At 41.5% G+C, this 26002-nt stretch overlaps 1 protein-coding gene across 3 annotated transcripts in view; it reads left to right on the top strand.

The window, feature by feature from the left end:
• The window catches only part of PSD3 (pleckstrin and Sec7 domain containing 3), a 430527-nt gene that overhangs the window by 150253 nt on the left and 254272 nt on the right, over nt 1-26002 (top strand). For all 3 annotated transcript variants that reach the window (XM_036298486.1, XM_036298485.1, XM_036298487.1), the window contains exons 3-4: nt 13952-15059; nt 18249-18644. In XM_036298486.1, the coding sequence (XP_036154379.1) occupies nt 13952-15059; nt 18249-18644 (1504 nt within the window). The remainder of the gene's footprint in view (nt 1-13951; nt 15060-18248; nt 18645-26002) is intronic.

The following is a 26002-nucleotide window of genomic DNA, read 5'->3' on the forward strand; positions in this document are numbered from 1 at the left end:
CTTTTCATGCTTTGGCAATATTCAGCTGTGAATCCCCTGTGTTCAGTACGTAACAGGCAATTAATAAATGTTTGCTGAGTTGAGTGAATGGATTTTGGAAATGACTGACATTTAATGGAAAGTATGGCCCTGTTTAAAGGGCGCAGAAAGAAAACCGTAAAGTAAAAGAAGAAGAATTTGTGTGTGTGTTTAAAATGCCCTAAACAGTCCTGAGTTTTAAACATAAAAGAATAAATCAGAAATTCTAAATAAAAAGGTCAGGATTAATATTTTATGAAGTCTGGTTTGCTGTTAAAGACAGTTGAAGAGGTGACAAGAAACGCAGACAGTAAACATAAACCGCTCTTGCATTCTAGCAAAGGGCGCCTTATTCGGAGGGAAGGATCCAATGTTGTCTCATGAGGTTTAAGGCTATTTCTATCCAGAAGCTACAGCTGGAAGATTTTTTTCATTCTTTATCGTGTTTGGTAACGTCGCTGCTCTTAGAAATGAAAGTCTGAGAACTCAGAGGCCTCTTAGTTTTTCCCAGGAATTTATTCCTGAGAAACAAACCACTAGGACTCTAGTCCTGACTTAATGTTGCATGGAGTACTTTATTCAACACCATTTCATGTACCTTAACCAAGTCAGTTAGCCTCCCAGCACACTCATTTTCCCTGGCCTGTGCCAGTCTTTATTTAGGTAAGCAGTAAGTAAAACGTGTGAGAATAGTACTAACTGGAATGGTGGTCTTAGAGCAGGAGGCCTGATTAGAGTGGGAAAGCAGGCTGTTTGTCACACAGACTCTGCCTTTTTCCTTCTCCCCTTTATCTCCTTTCTTTGTCCAGTTGCCAAGCTGTTATATCAAGACATCACAAGCTCTCTCTCTCTCGGGGGCACACTCACACCTTTCTGCCCCCTTTCTTTCTCAGGTGTGCTTTTCCCCCCAAGTTGTAAGGGTTCCCATGAGACTTGCAACCAGGGGAGCAGTGGGCAATGGCATCTAGTCTTGACCCAGACTAACCCCCTGAACTGGTCCCCAAGGCCTCCTTTTCTCTGACTCTCCACTGAGCTTACCGCAGCCTCGCCTAGGCTCTCTCCTGTTGATGCTTCTCTCCTCACTAAGCCTTTCCTGGTTTCACCTCCCCAGCTTTAATAAACGTACTCTCAAAAAGAAAAAAAAGGCATCACTAGCATTGGCCCGCAATTGATGCATTTGCTGTCTCCTTTATAAGCTACATTTTAATGAATATCATTAAAAATGGGCAAAATATAGATGAGTGGATAAAAAAGCTGTGGTACATTCATACCATGGAGTACTATGCAGCAGTAAAAAAGAAGAATCTCTTACCCTTTGAGACAGCATATGCTAAGTGAAATAAGTCAGTCAGAGAAAGCTAAGTATCACATGATCACACTCATATGTGGAACCTAAGTAACAAAATAAACTGATGAATGGAGTGGATCCAGAGACATGGAAGCATAGAACAGAGTGTGGAATCTCAGAGGGAAGGCGAGGGAGGTTGGATGGGTGGGTGGGAGGTAATCAAAGACCATATATGCGTAACCCATGGACACAGACAATAGGGTGCTGAAGGCCTGGGAGGGAGCTGGGCAGGCTGGAGGGGATCAATGGGGGAAAAAGGGACACGTGTAATACTTTCAACAATAAAGAATCATTTTTTTTTTAAATGGGGAAAATAAATGTTCTGAGAGGCTAAATGACCTGACTAATGTAAATGAAATGATGTTCAGTAAAGTACTTTCTTGGAAGCCCGTTTTCTTGATTTTTTTAATGCTCACTCTTCTTTGGGCCAGTTGTTATTTTAGTGGTTGTTTTATAGATGTTAGTGTAAAATGTTAGAAAAAACCTCAGTGTTAAAGTTTAACTTTCCTTCTCTTTGTTGACTGGGTTTCACTACAGTACATTTTGTAGTTAAATTCACAGATGGCTTCTATGGTCACTATGGGCAATTTCGTTAAAACACTTCATGATAGGTAAAAAATTGTAGCCTTTTGAAGCTTTAAAATATGAGCTAACATCATGTTTATTTCAAGCATATGTACTATATGTAATGCACAGCTAAAATTCTCTGGACATTTTAAGGAGGAGAGGTGACTTCTTGCAAAGCTGGTGATTGTGGGAAGGCTTACTGAAGGAGAGGGAGTTTAATTAGTTCTTGGAAGGTGAAAATAATCTGATCATGTGGAGACAGGAAGAAAAACTATGCCGTATGGAGAAAGGTTAAGCAAAGGCAGGAAGTATAAAGCTCAGTGTGTACACACCGTTAACTTTATTTTCAGTGTACAGGGTGGGGCAAAAGTAGGCTTATAGCTGAGAATATGTGAAACACAGACTTTATTCTTTTCCTTTTTTAAAAAAAATTCTCAACCAAGGATATGTTTAAAGAGAGGACGTGGGATGGAAGGAGAGGGGGGGAAGAGAGAGAGGGAGGAGGGAGAGGAAGAGTAACATTAATGTGAGAGAGAAACATCAATCAGTTGCCTCCTGTATGCATCTCAACTGGGTTCAAATCTGCATCCTTTTTGGTGTATGGGACGACCTTCCAACTAATTGAGTCACCTGGCCAGAGCCAGAGTTTAATCTTGTATTATTATTTTATTATTTACTAATTTTTGTGTTATTTTCCATATGGACAGCTGTAAACCTACTTTTGCCTCCACCCCTGCCCCCCGTATATTGGACAGAACACTTTCAGGGTGTTCATGTGCTGCCCCCTCCTTCAGTTAGAGAAGCAGTGGTATTACATTTGAAAAGGGAGTCAAGTGAGACAGTAGATTGGGAAAGGTAGATTGGGACCAGATTATGGATCCTAACTTTTGGATGAAGCAGTTTGGACTTTAGACTTTATTCTGTAGGCAATGGGGAACTACTGAAAACAACCTAAATTTTTGTTTTAGAAAGATTATGGTACATAAGATGAAATGGAAAAATGAGGCTGGACATTGGATGACCATTTTAGAAGATATTTTTAAATTTCAGGGAAAAGATAGAAGACACATCCTGTTGTACCTCTCTACCAGCAGAGATGGAGGGGAGGGAAGGGATATAGGCATAACAGAGGTGGGATAGACAAGCTGGTTTTGATTGCTTGTGTCATGTTGGTAAGTACAGCATTCTTTTGAGTCTGTTTTCTCAATTATGTTAGGTCTGTGAATTACTGGATTTCTTCAGGAATTTTATATTCTGTAATCATGAATTTTTGGAAAGCTATACTTTAGCTTGCGAAGTAATGAAAAGCATTATAAAATCTAAAGGAAATATTTCCCACTATGAATTAAGTCTTTCTCTAATCATTTTAAGATATTTAACTGTGTTAAAGAAAGAAAAACATGTTTTTGGATTGTTCACTTTTTTTCCTTTTATAGCATACTAGTGGCCCAACGCGTGAAATCTCGCACAGTAGGCCTCCCGCCACGGGAGTCAGTGGGAGCCGCGCAGCTTCCGCAGCTTCCGTGGGAGCCTGCAGGAGTTGAGGTGCCCCCGCAGGAGGGAGGCGGGAGCAAGCTGCTGGTGCCCGCTGGAGCCGGGGGGTGGGTGGGGGGGTGGGGGTGGGGTAGGACGGACCGAGAGGTGCTCCATGCATCTCCTGGTGGCCAGTAGCACAGGCTCCCCTGCCCACCTGCACATGCCTGCCCGCATGCATACACAGCCTCCTGCTGATCAGTTGTTACAGTGTCACAGCGTGACAACCACAGGCTTTTTATTGGTATAGAAGATTAACAATAAATTTATAGCTTTAAAGTGCTGAAGAAACTAAAATCCCCTGAGCGATTAAGGGAGAAAAAACTGTTTAAAGCCTAAAAAACTGTAAAAAGGTGTAAAGAAATGCCATATAGAATACTTCCCAATTCATTTTGAGAAGTCAGCATTACTCTAGTACCAGAACCAGAAAAAGACCAATAATTGCTTATGAATATAGATGCAAAAAATACTAGAAAACTGAATCCAGCAACATATAAAAAGGATTATACATTATACACCATGATTGAGTGGGATTTATTTCAGGAATGCAAGGTTGGTTCAGTATATAAAAATCAATTAATGGTATACATCATGTCACTAAAATGAAAGACAAAACCCACATGAGCATCTCAATTGACAGAGAAAAAGCATTTAATAAAATTTGACACACTTTCATGATAAAAACACTTGAAAAACTAGAAGTAGAAGGGACTTCCCTTATCCTGATACCGGGTGTTTGTGTAAAACCCACAGCTAACATCAGACCTAGTACTGAAGGACTAAGAGCTTTCTCCTAAGGTCAGGAATAAGACAAGGATTTCTGCCCTAACCACTTCTATTCAAAATCCTGCTGGAAAAGGAAAAAGTATCCAGATGGGAAAGAAAAAAGTAAAACTCTCTATTCAGAGATGGCATGAATAGAGGAGGAAATCTTAAGGAATCTACAAACAAGCTGAGAATAAATTCAGCAAGATTGCAGGATATAAGTTCCACATACAGTAACCAGTTGTATTTCTGTGTGCCAGCAATGAATAATCTGAAAATTAAATAAAAACCCCACAGTTCTACATGTCATAGTATCAAAAAGAAGAAAATACTTGGGAGAATAAATGTAGTCACTAGGGAAATAAATGCAAGTCAAAACCACAGTGACATACCATTTCGTACCCCCTGGGATAACTATAATAAAAGAGATGGACCCCTGTGATGTTGCTGATAGGAATGTAAAATGGTGTAGTTGCTTTGGGAGATTAGCTGTGTCTCAAAACATTAGGCATAACCCAGAAATTACACTCATAGGTGTATACCCAAGAGTATTGAAAATAAATGTAGATGTAAAACTTGTATACAAATGTTCATTATTCATAATCCAAAAAATTGGAACAACACAAATATTCATCAGTTGATGAATGACTTGTAGACACTGGTATATCTATACAATGGAATATTATTTGGCAATAACAAGGAATGAAGTTCTGATACATGCTACAGTGTGAATAAATCTTGAAAACATTGTGTCAGTGAAAAAAGACAAACAAAGTGCTATATTGGATGATTCCATTTGCATGAAATGTTCTGAATATGCAACTCAATAGAGATAGAAAGTAGATTGTTCTGAGGAGACAGGGCAATGGGGAGTAACAGCTAATGAATATGTGTATTATTGGGGGGGTGGCGGTGATGAAATGTTCTGGAATTAGTGGTGATGGCTGCTCAATGTTATGAATATATTAAAAACGACTGAATCTTAAAAGGGGGACAAATTAAATATGTTAGTATACCATCTTAGGAAGAGGAGCCTTTATTGTTTTTCACTGTCTTCCTTTTCAAAATCAGGGTTTGAAAAGTCGCTTCCTCTTAGATTGTAGCAGCTGCATCATCTTAGTTCTGCCTCATGAAGGTATTTTAAATCCTGCCATCACAGAGAAGTGTTTCTTGGATTCCATCAACACTTGATGCAAATTTAATTTTAAAAATATATTTCAAATTATTTAAAAAATGCAATATGAAACAGTATGCACTCTCAGATGTATTACTATTCATAAAATTTTGCATAACTTGAATAGCTGCTGGATAACATGTTAATCTATGTTTCCAGGTTACCTCATTTTGTGCATGCCTTAGAATCAAGTCTTCCATGTTATTTCAATGTGTAGTACCAGACATTTGTCAAATACTTTATTCGATAGGACAGGTACAGTTATCAGTGCTTTAAAAAACAACAACAGTGCCCAGCCAGCGTGGCTCCGTGGTTGAGCACTGACTTACGAAGCAGAAGGTCACAGTTCGATTCCAAGTCAGGGCATATGACCGGATTGTGGGCTTGATCCCCAGTGTGGGGCATGCAAGAGGCAACTGATCAATGATTCTCTCTCATCATCTATGTTTCTCTCTCTCTCTCCCCCTCCCTTCCTCTCTGAAATCAATAAAAATACATTTAAAAAACACAAAACAATAACAGTAGATATCCTCTTTCAAAAATTTGTCTACGGGACTATAGTTTAAAAAAAAAACTATGGGGGAGGAAAAATGGCGGCGGTATAAACGGACGTGTCCTGTGCCTTGTCCTGGAGCAGATAAGGGTGAGCAGCTGAAACGGGTAACATGCAGCCCGAATAGGCAGAGGATTTTCAGCTGAGAGACTGTCTGCAGCTAGGAAAGACCGAGAACCCCCAGGAAAAAAAGGACGGTTGGAGACTGCGGCTGAAGCCTCTCGTGGTGCGCCAGCTAAGCAGTGGAGACTGCGCCATCTTGGGTGGTTGTTGCCGGCATCCAGAGACCAGCTACTAACCTGGAAACAAGGGGTCTCAAGCAGCGTCACTGCCTGAACTCAGACGAGCACTGCTTCTTCTCACGGAAAGGTTGGACATCCCCTAAAGGTGCGGTTTGAAGTTCGGGTTGGAGGGAGGACCGAGCTCGCGCGCGCGCGGGGCGGAATCTGCGCCCCACAGAGTCTGCAGCCGTTGGGACCAGCGTGACCTGCGAGTGGGGAAGGGGCCCCACAGGGCTGCTGGCAGAAGGGAACGCGAAAAATGAGCCCATAGCTGGACTGGATGTAAGGGAGCAGCCTTGGACTTTGCCAATCTGCTGGCTGCTTGGTGCCAGGGGCGAGTGAGCGCGCAGAGACTACGCGCGGAGACTGTGCGCAGACCTGGAAGGTGGAGGCTTGCGAATTCGCACAACTGTCAGGCTCTTGTTACAGTTCCCCTTAGATCCGTGCATTTGATTATTAAACCCAGTGCATGGGATTCCCCAGTTGGGGTCATTCACAGAGCCTGTAGGGGAAAGTTCTTTTTGGGGAGCCTGGGAAACAGCGGGCAGTGGCAAGGAACCAGCTCTGGGCAGTGGTCTTTCCTGAATCAGTTCCCAATACCATAGAGGGGAAAAAAAACAAAAACAAAACAAACAAAAAAACCCTACTGATAGAGAGGACTTATAGCCTCGGAGGTCAATCCAGACACACTGCCACCCAGAGGCAGAGCCACGAACTGTCTCTTCTACGATCACAAATAAAGGCAGTCTGGTAAACAAATACAAGCTGCCTTAAAATCAGGTCTGTGGTTTACTGCACGGAGGGACAGTATATCGCAGGGAAGTTCAACACTCCCCTGAATGCCTGGCAGGACTGAGGCGTGCCAAAAAGAAGAGTGGAAGATCTGAAGCACCTTCACTTCCGAATATTTATATATATATATATATATATATATATATATATATATATATATATATATATTTATATATATATATATATATATATATATATATATTTTTTAAATTCTTTTTTCACCATTTCATTAAGAACCTATTTTATTTTATTTTATTTTTTTTTCATCACTTGATTTTACCTTTTTAATTACTACATTTTTTAACCAGTATTATTGCTATCCTTTTACCATTTTTTCAAGTGTCATTTTATTTTTTATTATTTTTTTAATTTTTCTTTATTTTATTTTGGGATTAGTGTTATACACACTATTTTCATCGTTCCTTTAGCATCATTTCTCTCTAGCTCACATTTACCCTTAAGCCAAAACTCTCTTCCTCACTTTTCCCCTTTTGTTGTCCTGTTTCTCGTACCCTATTCCTGCTTTGGATTTTACCTATTCCTTCTTTCTAACCACTGTCTAAATTTCACCCTACTTATATATCTAATTTCCAATCCCTCGCTCTCCCCATACAAATAGCCTCTTCCCCACCTCTATTTCATTCTCTTACTTTTTTTTTTTTTTTTTTGTATTTTTGTTTTTTTTCTTCTCTCCCTTTTCCCAATCTCATTTCGGCACTCCTTTTTGTTTTTTATTTTTCTCTTTAATCTTTTTGTCTTTTTTCTTCTATATCCCCTAATTCTCTTCGCTCGGGGGGTCACCTTTATTTGGGGTTATTAATATCGTGAAGGCATTTAGTTTGTTGCCTTGTACGTTGTGCCTTGTTGTGTTGTATTTTGTGCCTTTGAATCAGCGCAGCAGAGAGAGAACTACATAGCCAAACACCTTGAGAAGAGAAATCATGGTGAAACAAAGAACCAACCCAAATATGAGAGAAAAACAGGCATCATCAGAAAAGGAAGTAAACGAAATGGAGGCAATGGAGGCAAGCAACCTGTCAGAGAAAGAATTCAGAGTAATGGTCATAAGGTGGATGAAAAAAATGGAAGACCAATTCAACAATATGTGTAGGAACCAAGAGGAAATGAAGAAGAACCAAGAGGAAATGAAGAGAAACCAAGAAGAAATGAAAAACGACATCACTGCCATAAAGAACTCAATAGAAAGCATCAACAGTAGACTAGAAGAAGCAGAGGACCGCATCAGCGAGCTAGAAGACAAGGTAGAAAAAAATACCCAAACAGAACAGCTTCTAGAAAAAAAAAATTAAAAAGCAGGAGGAGAGCCTAAGAGAATTCTGGGACAATGCTAAACGAAACAACATCCGAATAATAGGGGTACCAGAAGGAGAGGAAACTGAGCAAGGAATAGAAAACCTGTTTGAAAAAATAGTAACAGAAAATTTCCCTGATATAGGGAGGAAAAAACTCACACAAATCCAAGAAGCTCACAGAGTCCCAAACAAAATGAACCCGAAAAGACCGACACCAAGGCACATAATAATTAAATTGGCAAACACCAACGACAAAGCAAGAATCTTAAAAGCAGCCAGAGAGAGACAGAAAGTTACCTACAAAGGATCCCCCATCAGACTAGCGACCGATTTCTCAACAGAAACACATCAGGCAAGAAGGGAATGGAATGAAATATACAAAGTCATGCAAAGGAAGGGTCTGAATCCAAGAATACTATACCCAGCGAGGCTATCAATCAAAATTGAGGGTCAAATCAGGAGCTTCACAGACAAAAACGGTCTACGGGAGCTTATTACAACCAAACCAGCAATGCAAGAAATGCTACAGGGTCTGCTATAAATAGAAAAAACAGGAAACAAAGAAGGAACGCAGCGGTAAAGAACAAAAATGGCGACTAACAAGTTTCTATCAATAATAACTTTAAATGTAAATGGATTAAATTCCCCAGTCAAAAGGCATAGGGTAAATGAGTGGATAAGAAAACATGACCCATATATCTGCTGTCTACAGGAAACCCACCTCACAAAAAAAGACGCACACAGACTGATGGTGAAGGGATGGAAAAAGGTTTTTCAGGCCAATGGAAGTGAAAAAAAAGCCGGGGTAGCAATACTTATATCTGACAAATTAGATCTCAAAGTGAAGGACATAAAAAGAGATCAAGAAGGCCACTTCATAATACTAAAGGGAGCAGTCCAACAAGAAGAAATAACTTTGGTAAATATATATGCACCCAATATAGGAGCACCCAAATACGTAAGAAATCTTCTGGAGAAGATCAAGGGAGAGATTGACAGCAATACAATCATAGTAGGGGATCTTAACACCCCATTATCTCCACTGGACAAATCCTCTAAACAGAAACTCAGCAAAGAAACATCAATCCTAAATGACTCACTAGATCAGATGGAATTAATTGACATCTTCAGAACATTTCACCCCAAAGTCACAGAATATACATTCTCCTCGGGTGCACATTTGTCATCTTCAAAGATAGACCATATATTGGGTCACAGACAAAGTCTCTTCAAATTCAAGAAAATTGAAATCATATCAAGTATCTTCTCAGATCACAAAGGCATAAAACTGGAAATCAACTACAACAAAAACAATCCAAAAAAATCAAACACATGGAGACTAAATAGCATGCTATTAAACAACGACTGGGTCACCAGTGAGATCAAAGAAGAAATAAAAAACATCATGGCAACAAATGACAATGAAAACACAACAATCCAAAACCTATGGGACACAGCAAAAGCAGTCTTGAGAGGGAAGTTCATAGCTCTACAAGCCTACTGCAAGAAACAAGAAACAATGAGAATAAATGACCTAACTCTACAACTCGAAGAATTAGAAAGAGAGCAACAAAAAAAGCCCACTGTAAGCAGAAGGAAGGAAATAACAAAGATCAGAGCGGAGATAAACGACATAGAGACCAAAAAAACAGTACAAAAGATCAACAAAACCAAGAGCTGGTTCTTTGAAAGGATAAACAAGATTGATACACCTCTAGCCAGGCTCACCAAGAAACAAAGAGAGAGGACCCAAATAAACAAAATCAGAAATGAAAGAGGAGAAATAACAACAGACCCCATAGAAATACAAAGGATTGTTAGAAAATACTATGAACAACTCTACTCCAACACACTAGACAACCTGGAGGAAATGGACATATTCCTAGATAAATACAACCTTCCAAAACTTAACCAGGAAGAATCTGAAAATCTCAATAGGCCAATAACTATGGAGGAAATCGAAGCAGTAATCAAAAAGCTTCCAGCAAACAAAAGCCCGGGGCCAGATGGCTTCACAGGGGAGTTTTACCAAACATTCAAGGAAGACCTAAAACCTATCCTCCTCAGACTATGTCAAAAGATCCAAGAGGAAGGAGCACTTCCCAGCTCATTCTATGAAGCCAACATCACCCTAATCCCAAAACCAGATAAAGACAATACAATGAAAGAGAATTACAGGCCAATATCCCTCATGAACATAGATGCCAAAATCCTCAACAAAATCCTAGCAAATCGGATCCAGCAGTACATCAAAAAGATCATACACCATGACCAAGTAGGATTTATCCCAGGGATGCAAGGATGGTACAATATCCGCAAATCAATAAATGTGATACATCACATAAACAAATTGAGAGAGAAAAACCACATAGTCATATCAATTGATGCGGAAAAAGCATTTGACAAAATCCAACACCCTTTCTTGATAAAAACTCTCAGCAAGATAGGAATTGAGGGAACATACCTCAACATAATAAAAGCCATATATGACAAACCCACAGCCAACATCATAATCAATGGGCAAAAACTAAAACCATTCCCCCTAAAAACAGGAACAAGACAGGGATGCCCCCTCTCACCACTCCTGTTCAACATAGTACTGGAAGTACTAGCCATTGCGATCAGACACGATGAAGAAATAAAAGGCATCCAGATTGGAAAAGAAGAAGTAAAACTGTCCTTATTTGCAGATGACATGATACTGTACATACAGAACCCTAAAGACTCCATCAAAAAATTATTAGACTTAATAAATGAATTCGGCAATGTAGCAGGATACAAAATTAATGCTAAGAAATCCATGGCATTTCTTTACACCAATAGTGAACTTACAGAAAGTGAAACTACAGAAGCAATCCCATTTACCATTGCACCAAAAAAATTAAAATACCTAGGAATAAACTTAACTAAGGAGGTAAAAGACTTATATGCTGAAAACTACAGGACACTGAAAAAAGAGATAGAGGAAGACATAAACAGATGGAAGAATATACTGTGTTCATGGATTGGTAGAATCAACATCATCAAAATGTCCATACTACCCAAAGCAATTTATAGATTCAATGCAATCCCCATTAAATTACCAACAGCATATTTCACAGATCTAGAACGAACGTTCCAAAAATTCATCTGGAATAAAAAAAGACCCCGAATAGCTGCAACAATCCTCAGAAAGAACAAAGTAGGTGGGATCTCAATACCAGATATCAAACTGTATTACAAAGCCACTGTTCTTAAAACAGCTTGGTACTGGCACAAGAACAGACATATAGATCAATGGAATAGAATAGAGACCCCAGAAATCAACCCAAACCACTATGCCCAATTAATATTCGACAAAGGAGGCAAGAACATACAATGGAGTCAAGACAGTCTTTTCAATAAATGGTGTTGGGAAAATTGGACAGATACATGCAAAAGGATGAAACTAGATCACCAACTCACACCATACACAAAAATAAACTCAAAATGGATAAAAGACTTAAACGTAAGACGGGAAACCATAAAAATACTAGAGGAATCCACAGGCAGCGAAATCGCAAACATATGCCGAAGAAATTTCTTCTCTGATAATGCTCCTAGGGCAATGGAAACTAAAGAGAAAATAAACAAATGGGACTACATCAAAATAAAAAGCTTTTGCACAGCAAAGGAAACCATCAACAAAACAACAAGAAGACCCACTACATGGGAGAACATATTTGCCAATGATACCACCGATAAGGGTTTAATTTCCAACATTTACAGGGATCTCATGAAGCTTAACAAAAGGAAGATAAACAATCCAATAAAAAAATGGGCAACGGACCTAGATAGACACTTTTCGAAAGAGGACATACAGAAGGCCGAAAGACATATGAAAACCTGCTCAAAGTCACTAATTATACGAGAGATGCAAATCAAAACGACAATGCGTTATCATCTCACACCTGTCAGAATGGCTATCATCAACAAATCAACAAACAACAAGTGTTGGAGAGGATGTGGAGAAAAAGGAACCCTTCTGCACTGCTGGTGGGAATGCAGACTGGTGCAGCCACTGTGGAGAACAGTATGGAGCTACCTCAGAAGACTAAAAATGGAACTCCCATTTGACCCAGTGATCCCACTACTAGGAATATATCCCAAGAAACCAGAAACGCCAATCAGAAAGGATATATGCACCCCTATGTTCATAGCAGCACAATTCACCATAGCTAAGATTTGGAAACAGCCTAAGTGCCCATCAGCAGATGAGTGGATTAGAAAACTGTGGTACATATACACAATGGAATACTATGCTGCGGTAAAAAAAAAGGAACTCTTGCCTTTTGCAACAGCATGGATGGAACTGGAGAGCATTATGCTAAGTGAAATAAGCCAGTCAGAGAAAGATAAATACCACATGATCTCACTCATTTGTGGATTATAGAGAACAACATAGACTGATGAAAAGGGACAGACTCAAAGACTGAGAAACAGCAATCAGGCTATCAATCCCCAGAAGGAAAGTAGGGGAGGGCGGGGGTAAGGGGAAGAGATCAACCGAAGGACTTGTATACATGTATATAAGCCATACCAATGGACATGGACAACAGGGGGATGGGAGCATGAGTGTGTGGGGGGGGAGGTTGGGGGTTAATGGGGGGGATGAGGACACATTTGTAATACCTTAACTAATAATAAAAAAAAAAAAAAAAAAAAAAGAAAAACCCTAAAAAAAAAAAAAAAATTGTCTACGTAAGTACACTGCATGTCTAGTATAGATGAGGGTTTTCTTGCTACAAAGAAACCAAAACAAGTTCTGAAGGAAATTGGATACTGAGGCTGATATGACTGTAACTGTTACCCATACTCCCCCCATTTAATCTTTTGTTAATGAGAATGTCTTCCTTGTTCTCACTGACTGCCATATGAATAAGAAAATATAAATTTGATCCAATATTTTAAATACATACTAATTATTGTTTTCATTGCTTCATATATTGGGATTCTGCATAAGATACCATTTAAATTTTATGCATTTTGGGATTTTGGAAATTTTTCTCCACATATTAAGTCTCCTATTCCATTTTGACTTCACTCATTTCTCAGGGATGTTCTGAAAGCATTCCCCTCCCCACGCCCCACAAATCAAACAGTGAAGCAGGGAGGCTTCCTGTTGAAAAAATATTTACTGACTTTAAATAGCTCACATCTTTTTTCTGAGGCTCTACCTCAGAGCTTGTGCTGCACAAATATTGTTGGCTGGATTGTAAGGCTATTGTTGTTATGCCTAATATAAATATTTTAGTTGCTGTTTCATGAGTAGTATTTGGAAAGTGATACGTATCCTTATTTTAATCTCTTTTGTACATGCAGCAACTGAGCTGCATGTGTGGGACTTTATCAGAAGTAGGTTAGATATGGCCCGTGTCATTAAATTGTCTCCTTCTCTTCCAAAACCTGTGTGGTTACCTGTAAGGTAAGTGGCAGCGACCACTGGCAAGGTTATGAGAAGTGGTAAGGGGGAAGGAGACAGCGAAAAAATCAAAGACCATTGAGTGCCTAATAGGTGTGGATATTTATTGACACACATTGAACCTGTTGTTCAAAACCAGTCATGTGTGCATTCTGTTCTATTCATAGGTGATCATGGAGGAAGCACTTTACTCCCACCGAACGTCACAAATGAATTTCCAGAATATGGGACCATGGAGGACGGTGGAGAAGGCCTAAGAACTTCTCTCGAGTTTGATGCAGAGTCTCTGCCATGCTGCCCGCAGGGGCAGCAGGGGGTTCAGCCTCATCCCAGCCACCACTCTGGGCTCGACAGTATTATAGAAGGACCAAAAGATGTTGGAGGGGGCTCCTCTCAAAGTCACCTCAAGGAACAAAGTTTACAACCCATAGACTCTTTGATTTCAGCTCTGAAAGCTACAGAAGCCAGAATAGCTTCTGGAACATTACAGGCTACAAAGGTACTGGACAAAGATGCTGTTTCTAGTCTCTCAGTTCAGCAGGTGGACAAAGAGCTGGACACTGCCAGTCTTCAAACACAGACAGCCAACAAACTGTTCCCTGCTGGCCAGGAAAAACCACCAGATATACCTCTTTCAGCTGAAGTGACGACGGGGGAAGGTGTTCTTTTGCGCATCCAGGAGGATCTGACAGTGCTGCTAAGTGGAGAAGCTCAGGGGGAGCTTTCCCGGGTAACTGCCAATGGGAGGAAAGGGGCTCTCCGCGTGCAGGAGCCAGCTTGTCCTGGGTCCTCCCTGGGGAGTCCAGCTGCAGCCCACAGCTCTGTGGGCAGCATTGGCTTCCTGAGAGAGGGGAGGTCTGACCTGCAGAGAGAGCACCCAGGGGCATGTGATCGAGGTAGCTCCACGGGACGGCCTGGCCGGGTCAAACATGTGGAATTTGAAGGGGTGGAAATACTGTGGACAGGAGGGAAGAAAAGAGAGACATGGCAACCTGCGGATTTTGAGACATCCTCAGAAAGGACTACCTCTCCTGAAAGTCAGGGGTTTTCCAAAGTGCCAAGCCACCTCATCTCTTCTGCTGGTTTGTGTAATTCAGTTGGTTTCACCGAGCGTGTTGGGGCCGACACCTGGAGAGGGCCTTCAGAGAGGCTGGCCACTAGCTCGGGGACATTCCCCCCCGCGCCTCTTGTCGAGGGTGGAGAGGATGAAGTCTTCCTAAAGGAAAACAAAGACCATCTTGAGGAGAAGCCTGAACTGGAGAGAGACAAGGAGAGGTGAGCCCCCATAGTCCTACTGTCTGTGGTCCTGGTACATATAGTTGGAAACGATTATCCTTGCTTGGCTTTGAGAACTCAGCTCCCAGTTTCCTGGGTCCTTTTTATCAAACAACAGAAGAGAAGTTCCTGTAAGCTAGATTCCTTCTAAGTATCCAAGATATTCGGGTGATCTTGTTATCAAGTTGTCCATTAGGCATAGACCAGAAAAGCAGAATGATGGAGAGACTGTGAATGCTAAACTATGTGAATCCATTTCTGACATTGTTATATTTGACAGGCTTCAGGTTTTCCAACACCAAGGTAACTACAACACCCCATAATTATCTTTAAAATATGAAAAGATTTGGACTCTTTTGACATACCCTGTAGTCATTGTATCCTAACTAAGGCATTTTTTTCTGGGTGCAACACCAGTGCCTGCATCCAGCCTACACACACGTATGAACACAGAGGTTCTGAGTGAGGGGCTGGCTCAGTGTTTTAGGTTTAGAGAGGAGGTCAGGAGGCTAGAAATAGACTGTAATTCAGTTGTTCTGTGGCATTCACATGAGAATCCCTTCTCACAGGAAGAGCATGTTTTGATTATGTCCCTGATAAGTAAACTCAGCATCATATGGTATTTCCTGGTCTTTCCATTCATTTCTGACATCACATCCACACCAGCTGAGAGCGTGGGTCAATGGAAGACATGCCCCGTCTTTCTCCACTTCCTGTGTGCGTGGTCTGGCCACACTGTGCTCCTTTCGGCAGTCACTTGAGGCACCATTTCAGATTTGCACCATCTTTTCTGCCCTGGCTTCATGACGCCACATTTCATTGTTCTTAAGGGAGAACATCAGTGTCAAAGCTGAAGCATTTTTTTTGTTTGTCTGGTTGGGATAGGGAAATGCCTTTTCCTCTATAATTAATTATAAGTACAAGGAGAGTGAGGCTCCTTTGGAATGGCTATCAGGGCTCCATCTCTCCACTCCTCCTTTCCCATCCCCCAACACATAAAATCTTCAGACTTCCCTCAAAAGCAGCCTTGATATGTGGCACATGACTCAGCAATTACATTTCCATGGAATATGCACTTTTGCTGTTGCGTAGATTATTCATTTCTCCTTTCCTCCCTCCCGCCTCCCCTCCTTCCTATTCTCCCACAAATATTTTTTGATTGTCTTCCATGTCCTTGACACTGCTAGATGCTGGGCATAAAGGAATGTTTAAAATAGACACAGCAGCCCTGGCTTGGTTTGGCTCAATAGACAGAGCTTCAGCCTGTGCACTGAAGGATCCTGGGTTTGATTCCGATCAAGGGCGTGTACCTTGGTTGTAGGCTCAATCCTCAGCCCTGCTCGGGGAGTGCATGCAGAGGCAACCAATCGATGTGTCTCTCTCACATTGAGGTTTCTCTCTCTCTGCCTCTCTCTCTCCTTTCCACTCTCTCTAAAAATCAGTGGAAAAATATCCTCGGGTGAGAATTAGCAAAAAAAACCCAAAACAACAAAACAAAACAAAAATAGACACAGCCCATGGTCACTGCCCTCATGTAGTTTACTGCTGAGGATAAACATTGACCGCAAAAACACATTAATAATTATAGGACCACAAATTGTGCTAGGTTCTGTAGGGTAAAGGAGAGGGACACACAAGAAAGAATCATTTGAAGACAGGAGAGGCTAATTAATTTGATGAATTGGGCAAGGCCCTTCTTTGGAGGTGATCATTAGGCTGAGCCTTGAGGAATGACTGTGAGTTAGCCAGGCAGAGAACAGAGGGAGAAGATTCTAGGGCAGGGGTGGGCAAACTTTTTGACTCGAGGGCCACAATGGGTTCTTAAACTGGACCGGAGGGCCGGAACAAAAGCATGGATGGAGTGTTTGTGTGAACTAATATAAATTCAAAGTAAACATCATTACATAAAAGGGTATGGTCTTTTTTTTTTTTTAGTTTTATTCATTTCAGGCTGGATCTGGCCCGCGGGCTGTAGTTTGCCCACGGCTGTCCTAGGGAGAGGGACTCACAAGGACAGAGGAGGCTACTGGATTGCCCGGAGTTGTGTGAAGCAAAGGCCTTACGACAAGTTTGAAGACTTGACACTCCACCAGTGTGGCTGGAGCATAAGGAGCTGGGGAGAGTGGTGGGAATCAGTGTGTGGGGAGGAGCTTTATCATAGGAACTTTTCATTTTATTCCAAGTATAGTGAGAAGTCATTAAGAGACAGAAACCCTCTTGGTACGTGGTAGGCCTTCAGTCATTTAAAAACAACCAAGACAATTGTATTGTTGAAGATGAATCCTGTCAATATCTAGGAGGAATGTAGATTGCTTATGAGGTATTTTTATTCCTATTTTTATTTTGTTTCTATCTTTAGGAACCTGAGGCTCGGAGAGGTTAAGTTGTTAGGTGACATAGCTAGCCTTCAGCACACCCAGAATCCAGCTCCAGGTTTTTCTAATTCTTGACCTCATGTGCCTGACTGAGTTTTAAAAATTTTACCTACTTAGCGTAATGTTCATTTTTAATATTTGAAGAACCTGATACATATTAATTAATTAATGCCCACCCCTGTATATTAACTTAAAAATTGTTTCTAGCTTTTCACTGTTTTGGTTAGCCTTGTTGTAAACATGTCTGTGGGCTTTTTTTTTTCTTTTACGGTCATTCACTGTCTAATTTTGGACTTGGAATCTCTCTGCAGTTCTGCCTTATTGTCAGCAGGGGGCAGCCCTCAGATTCTAATGTCATCTGCTTGAGGGTGCTTGGTCTTTAAATCAGAAAGTATTAATAGACTGATGAAAGCTTAGTGTATTTTTACTCCATTAAGTTTACACAACATATTTACTTGCTTCTGTTAAAATTAAGCATGACGGTAGCCGTTAATTATTTGAATATGTGAAGTTTCGTTGGCTGAAATGGGAATATTTTATTGAAATCTTCATTGGACTAATGCATTCACATACTAGGAAACTAGTTTGAACCTATGTTAAATTATTCTGAGGGTAGTGTAGCACACGTAGGCTATGCTTTTCAACCTGAGTCTGTTTCTATGGTATCTTCCTTCCCAGATATATTAAGACGTAAGCCCAGTGAATACAAGTGTTGGCGCTACAGAATGTTATTTTTTTATATGGTTGAAGGGGGGAAAAATCAAAAGAAAAAGTTAACCTGATATTGAAATTCTTCACTCTCATTTCTTCGCAGGATTCTTGACCACGAGGAGCACTTTGCAGGAGGAGAGGATGACATCCTTGGGCCCGGGTACACAGAGGACTCCACTGATGTGTACAGCTCCCAGTTTGAAACCATCTTGGATAACACCTCTTTATACTACAGTGCTGAGTCCCTGGAGACATTATACTCAGAGCCCGATAGCTATTTCAGCTTCGAGATGCCCCTCACTCCCATGATACAGCAGCGCATTAAAGAAGGCGGTCAGTTCCTGGAGAGGACGTCAGTGGGGGGACAGCACGACATCCTGAGCGTCTCCTCAGACGGCGGGATCGTGATGGGCTCTTCTAGCGAGATCAGCAATGGGCTCAGTGGCGCTGGGGAATCCATCTACACGAAAGGCACCCCGGAGATTGCCTTCTGGGGAAGGTACTAGTCCCATTCTCTATTTTTGTGCTGGTGGTTTTTGTATCATTTTCTCTTTGAGAAATCAGAGTATGGAATATATTTGAAAAGCATTTGGCCAGTTTCTATGGACGATGTGAGTAAAACATAATTTGGGTTTCAGGGCCAGGTAGAGCGCCCTTTAGTGGTTTGCCAAATTGGCAGGCTGCGATCCCTCATTTATTGGATGACCATGTACACTTTGGCCACAGCCCTGAACGTACACCTGTGAGTGAGGAGGAGTAGATGTCAGCTCCGATGACGCAGCTTTGGTGGCAGGGCCTGGTGCTGTTAAAGGACACAGAGAGGTCTTGGCTTTCGTTCTGACACTGACATTGGTTGATGACTTGGAGCAGATTGTTTGATTCGGGCAGAGGTTCCTTAATTGAAAGCTGAGAGTGTGGGTTTGATGGTCACCAAAGTCTCTTGCAGCCCTTTGCTCTGGAAGGTCCTGCTGTCGGGCAGTCTTCCTGTTCCTGGGATGGCAGGGGAAGGATCTGATTATGTGGGTGCTGGAGAGGGCTGATACTTTGGTCAAGACTATACATATTTATTCCCTCTACATTAGGATTTGTCTACCTGGGAGATAAAATGATATTACATGGGTTCTATGTGTCATACCTGTCATTTAGTGATCCCTGTTTATGGGTTATCTAGCACTTCATTTCCTCTTGCTCATCATCCTCGGGCTGTTTACTTGTCCTTTAACATCTCCATTGGTGGGCAGAGCATGCTAAACTTCCCAAAGATGTTATGGATTTAGTTTTGACATAGTTTTCCTAAATTCAAGTGTGTTAGTGTGTGTTGGTGGAGGTGGCAAGGAGGTTGAATAGGGATAAACTGTTTCAAAGCTCAGTGCTTTTATTAAAAGTCAGTATTCATAGTACAGTTTATCAAGGAACCTCTTTTTATGAGCAGTTCATCCTGTATTAAGCATTTTCTGTCACCAGTTTGTTTATGGTCTATAGTTCATTGGATGAGTACATTCAAGACTGGGACATTATAATATGTAGCTGTGCGTTTCCATGTGAAATGGACCGCGGATGCTGGTTGTCTTCTTGGGTCACAGTGAGATAATGAAAAGATCACAGGTTTCAAAAGCAGAAAACGTTGGTCTGAATTACTTGGGCAAGCCACTTCTTCTCTCTGAAACCTGCTTTATGTATTTGCAAAATAGGGTTAATGATCCCAGTGCTCTGTGTGGCTGTGAAATTTAAAGAGCTAATTGAGATTAAAGTACCTAGCAGAGCCCTGGTTGGTGTGGCTCAGTTGGTTGAGTGTCATCCCATGCACCAAAAGATCGCCAGTTTGATTCCTGGTCAGGGCACATGCCCGGGTTGCATGCTCAGTTCTCAGTGGGGAAGGGGGGTGTGCAGGAGGTGGCTGATCAATGTTTCTCTCACATCGACGTTTCTCTCTTACTCTCCCTTCCTTTCTCTCTAAAAAATTTTTTAAAAAACTCAATAAAAAATACTGGGAAAATAAATAAAGTACCCAGCATAGTACCTGGTACAAAGCAAGAACTTGAGTAAATGTATGACTCAGAACTGGATGCTGATAAGCCCACATTTAGACTTCCTGTATCTCTGAGATGGTGCTACTGACAATTGTGATAAAATGCTATATAGCACAGGCGATGCAGAAATGTTCATTGAAATTCCAATCCAACCTTTGGGGGCAAGTGAAAGTTACTTACATTACAGACCCAAAATAGGTTGGGGAGCTGAGTGTCTTAGGCCAATAGGCTTGGCTATAGAAGCCACAGGGAGGGTAAGTAAATAAAATTCACAGAGTCAGAACAGGAAGGAATTGGGTGAAAGGTGTATCTGAAGTGTGGTCTGCTCCCTTAGAATAGGGAGGCATCATCCTTGTGGCCAGCTTAAGTGCCATCATTAGCAGGGCAGAGTCAGATAGTCAAGGGGACATTGGGTAAGGTTACAGTATTTTAGCACCTCAGATTGAGACAGTGGTGTACTTCAGCCTTCTTGGGATAAGGTTTCAGCTGCGTCACGCGCATTGTTGGACCATGAGATCTTGCCCAACGATAAGACTGAATGAGAAGCATCTTAGAGAGGAGCCAGCCGAACTTCTCACCCGGCTCTGGGCACTTTTCCCATGTATATGTCTCTACTCAGGGTTAGAAAAGATAGGGCAGTCACAATGATCTTAAGAATTTTAAAGAAACTGTTAACTTGCATATGTTGTTTTTTTTACCCCCTCTGCCTCTTGGTGCCTTGGAGAAGTTGCAGCGCCAGCGGAATTGTAATGTAGGTACAAGGATTATGATATTTTCTAGTTTGAAGTGGGGCCCTAAATAGCCTTGTTTTATAGTCAAGAATCTGAGCACCAGTTTGGTGGGATGGATTTACCTGGTGATAGATCCTGTACCAGAATTCAAATGGTCTGACTCCTAGACCAGGTACATTCACTATCCTAGCTGCCTGGTCTCATCTTTATCCTTTCCTTTGATCTAATTTCTCTCAATGCCGTTAAGTCTGTAGAGCCAGAAGTCTGAGCTGGTGATTGTAGAGCTGCTTTTGTTGTTGGTGGTGTGTTTTCAGTTGGAGAAAAAATTTACCAAATTGTTAATAAACATGTCTCCATAAATTTTAAAGTAATCAATGAGCCGGCTTTTAAAAATTCCTTCTGCATTGAAGCATTCTTCTGCAGAGGTAAGGAGGCAGACACAGAGGTATTGAACCTACGAAGGAAATCCAGACTAAAATGCTGACTGTACAGTAGTGAACAGGATTGATTTCCCTTAGCCAAGACTCAGAGCTACAGTGGTAGGATTCAAGGAAAACACATTTTCAACTGTGTATTAATAAACGTGATATGTACACAAGAAAAATGATAAATAGAACAAGGACACATGCCTAGCATTCCATATCTATTCACCAGCCCCTCCTGTTTTCTTGGCAGTGGACTGGGCAGGACTGGGGTGGGGGAGAAATCCTGACTGAATTGGATAAAGTAAACTCTGAAGAAGGAGAAAAGGAAAGGGGATGGTATCTATCTCCCTGATGATGCTTCTGTGATTCCAGCTAGACATAATCCAAGAAAATTAAGCCCATCCCTGTTGAGGTATTGATTTTAATGTTAGTTGACAGCCAGTAGAAAATATTATAAAATACTTTGGGTAAGTCTCTAAACACAGTTTTATGTCATATGCCTCCCATAGGTTTTATTATTTAGTAAATACATGGTGCTTAATTCTCATAACAAGCTGGGAGAAAGGAACTATTAATGTCTTCATTTTCCAGACAAGGGAACTGAGGCACAGAATAGTTGAGCAACTTTCTCAGAGTCACATGGATAGTAAGGGACATACCAGGATTTGAACTCAGGCAAATTTTGTTTCAAAACGAAAAGACATTTGTTTGGCATTGCTTATGTATATATTTTTTAACCCTGTTCTGTTTCAGTAAGTGCTGTTAGTCGCTGAAAATGATTTCAGTGGTAGTATTTGATTTCTTTTGAACTCAGAAGACACTGTTCTCCATTGCTGCTGCTTTAGAGAAAGGTAGAGTGTTTGGAAAGGTGATGAGGATGTTGTAGCACTTGAGCACATCTGGTTCCCCCTCAGGAAGTACCTTGCGGTCTGAGAGTGAGCCACACTTTGCTGGCTAGAGGGGGATTGTTCTTCCCTTAAGTCACAGAAGGAAATACTCAAATCTGCATATCAGGTGAGAAAGGACATGTTTAAAGAGGATGTGTGCTCACTGTTTGTCTTTTAAAGGATCATATGTCTTTGTGATAGCAAATAGATCACTCTTCATAAGGTGAAAACTTCTTTAAGATCCTGGAGTAAATCTAGACAGGAAGAGTTAAATTCTCTCAGGTGCTCGAGTGTTCTGAACACCAAGCTTGAGCCAGGGAACCACACGTCCACCAGGAAATAGCTCGCCCTGTGAATGTAACACAATATTTTAATGAAGGAGCAAAGAGTATCATCCCCTCCCTTTGTGGTCCAGCTGCAGAGCACTCAGGCTGGTGGGTCAGCGGTGCTGTGTGAAGTCCAGTCACATGGCTCCAAAATTAGAAAGGATAATTAGAGACTTACAGTAATACATGTTCCAATGGGTTCCTTTGTGTCTGGGTGCTTCTCCCTCGTCGGCCCATCAGCTGATGACTGCAACTCCAATCAGTAAGTTCTGACCTGGAGACTGTGAGGCACAGATGTTGTCATTGTGACCACTAACAGAGCTGAATATTGTCCATTTCTGTTGAGCTTAGGTTTGGACAGACAGGAAAAGAGAGATAGCAAATATAGCACTCTGGCAGAAGCTTCTCCTTTGATTCTCTGAGATATATAAAACTTCCTTTTAAACTGATCTTTTTAGTGTAATAGATATATTTTACGTCTCAGCTTCCCAGTTTTTCTCTCGGATACGGCTCAGGGTACGGAGGACTCAGGAGACCAGTGCAGCAGAGGAGGTGGATTACATCTGCGTGCCACTGATATGCCTGAGGAGAGCGCTCCCCCGGACGCGGGTCGCTCTGAATTTGGTAGTTGTGGTTTGGTGCCTTCCTCTTGTTTTTTCCCCCTTCTCAAGTGGAATGCTGGCATTTAGAAGGATCCTCTTTCTTCCTCAGCTAGTCTCTCTCTCTAGTGTCTTTCTGCCTAGGAAAAAAGTTCCATGAAACAAGATGAATACAGAAATTCGTTGACTTGTGATTTCAAAAAATTTTTTTCATCCCAAATTTAAAACTGCAGACATTTTACCGGCTTGTGTAAATACTAAAATGACGTGATCTAGTTAAGCTGGTGCCAGAGGAACAGATTTTTATCTTGTGAAACTGCCTTTGGAGAGCTGGCTGACCATGGAGCTCCCTGCTCCGGGCTCCTCTGTCATTCAGAGCAGGAGGCTCTCTGCCTCAGGCTCAGTTCTGGTGGCTGTGGCTCTCCTGATCTTTTCAGTTTTATTCTTTCACATTTTAAAACTTGTTCTGTAGAAAATAGGTTCTCGTTTTTTCTCTTTCGAGCTTCCTGAAGCAGTTGTAATGGTGATGTTTTTGTTTGTTTAACCACAAAGGATTTCTTGCTCAGTGATGGGGGTGGGGGCTCTGCTAGGTTTCAGAGCCAATCATTTATCTGGGTTCGAATGCTGCCTCAGTTACTAGGTGTCTCTAGTAAATTACAATCCAGGAACCTTTCCCAGTGTAACCTATCTGCTATAGGAGGGTGAAGAAGATGAGATTATAATCAAGTGGTAAAAATCAAGAAGATCAAGTGGCTTAACAAGGCCTGGTACATAGTAGGGGAGAAATAAGTGAAAATGAATAATAATACATACCAGCAACAGAAGCACCTGAGAACAGTCATCTTGTCACTCCACCATGTATTCAAGACCCTTACCACCCTCTGAGCTGCCAGCACAAACTCTAAGCTAATCTGAATTTCCTGAAACGTCACTTTTTTCCATAAGAGTACAATGCACTGCAGGAGGGCAGCCAAAATACAAACAACAGGAGGTCAAGTCATTCTCTTTACTGGCTGCCTGATTTGGGGTAAGTTGCTTCGTTTCAAGGAACTTCTGATTCCTTACTGGGAAAGTGAAGATAAGCTACCACCCAATCTACAGTTTTGTTGTAAGAATTTGCCAAGTTCTGGTTTGTGGATATTCATTGTAAACCTGTCATGAGTTTCACAATAGTCTGAACAACAGGAATGTAAGAAAACAAGAAAAAAGCCTGGTGAAGGTGAAAAACCAGAAGGATTTGGTGGTGGCTGTTTGAACATAGGACATGCAAGCTGAGTCAAAAGGATTGTGAGGTTTGAAGCCTGGATGACATGAAATCAAGTAAGGACCTCAGGAGTCTGAGAGAATAGCAGTTTGCAGGAGAGCACCCTATAGTGGGCAGTTGGAACAATAAAGTTGGAGGGAAGCGAGAGTCCTTCACCTGCAAATGCTAGTGAGAGTGTGGGATTGCAGCTCAGCTGGAGAGACGTGGGAGTCCCATTTAGAGGTGAGGCTTGCAGCTGTGGGTGCCAGCGAGCTCATGGAGAGTTAGGAGCGGTCTGGGGCCTTACATGCGGGCGCACTTGGGTGTTGCGCATCTCTCCGATTCCCTCTGTGGAGAAAATGTGCTCTCTCTGGTGAGTTTCCTGGCAGCTCTTCTGCACTTGCCTCCCCTCTCTGACAGTGGCTTGGTTGTCATGGAGAACAGTGTGGAAACTAAATGCTCCGGGCATTGCTGTTCTGGGTCCTCTCAGGCAGGCCTGGCCCTGGCTCTGGTGGTTTTGGGCTCTTTCTGTTTATTGGGTGGCTCTCGTATAAATTGGGGCTGACATCAGGAAATGTTCCTGAATTGGAAATAGGGTTCCCCAGAAACTTCTAGTTCTGTAGTTTAAGCTTTAAAACAAACACAGTAATGCCCAGGATATTGGTGGGTGTTGGTGTGAAGGGGGCTGTGGGTGCTGGTTCAGTGGCTGATCTTTTATTAAGGAATATTCTAAAAGACCTCAAATGGTAAAGGACATTGGCGCTATATGTTGTTATAAGGAGAATCGTAGCTCTAAATAAAAACGGGGCTGGCAGTTAATATTTGAACTGGTGCTACAGCAATCATTTTATTCATATACCAGTGTAATATTTAACTTTCAAAGAAAGCAGTAACATTTCCTCTCAGCAGAGGTCACTTAACACAAGATTTGCAACACTGGATGAGAAAGTTGTCCACTGAGCCATGGTTTGAGGAAGAAAAAAGAAGACCTTCTCTAAATAAATAGTCTTTTGAAGGCATTTTACATAGGAATACTAGTTTATCAAAACCCCAAATGGGTACATTTCCTGTGTTTTAATCTTGCTTTTCTTTTTCTCCTATGGATCTTATATGCTTTCTATAATATTAAATTGGCTCAAGCCCCTAATAGAGCCTTACTATTCAGTACCGGAGTGACCATGGTGCAAGGTAAGTTGAATGTAATCTTTCTCATGAATGCTTATGAGGATTAATATTAAGCTGCATGTAAACCAATGTTAGGTAAATACTTTGACTTCATAATCCCCACACCTCATATGCTACCACATATGCCTGTGCCGGAGCCTTGATCCCCAGATATCTGCTGGTCTCCAAATCTGGAATTATTAAAGGAAAGCCCACACACACTAATCTGAAATTTTCAATCTTTCTACTCACAGTCTTGGTCCCCAGCAGCCTGGACTGGGAAGCTTGTTAGGAGAGCAAAATCTCAGGCCCCACCCTGACCAACTGAATTGGAATCAGCATTTTTAAGTAGATATCCAGGCGGTTTACATATAGCAAAGTTTGAGAAGCACCGGTCTAGAAGCACAGTGGTCCATTGACCAGATCTAATGTAGGAAAGTTCTAGAACTGGG

This window comes from Myotis myotis, unplaced genomic scaffold (assembly GCF_014108235.1).
Source record: "Myotis myotis isolate mMyoMyo1 unplaced genomic scaffold, mMyoMyo1.p scaffold_m19_p_3, whole genome shotgun sequence".
Classification (NCBI taxonomy): domain Eukaryota; kingdom Metazoa; phylum Chordata; class Mammalia; order Chiroptera; family Vespertilionidae; genus Myotis; species Myotis myotis.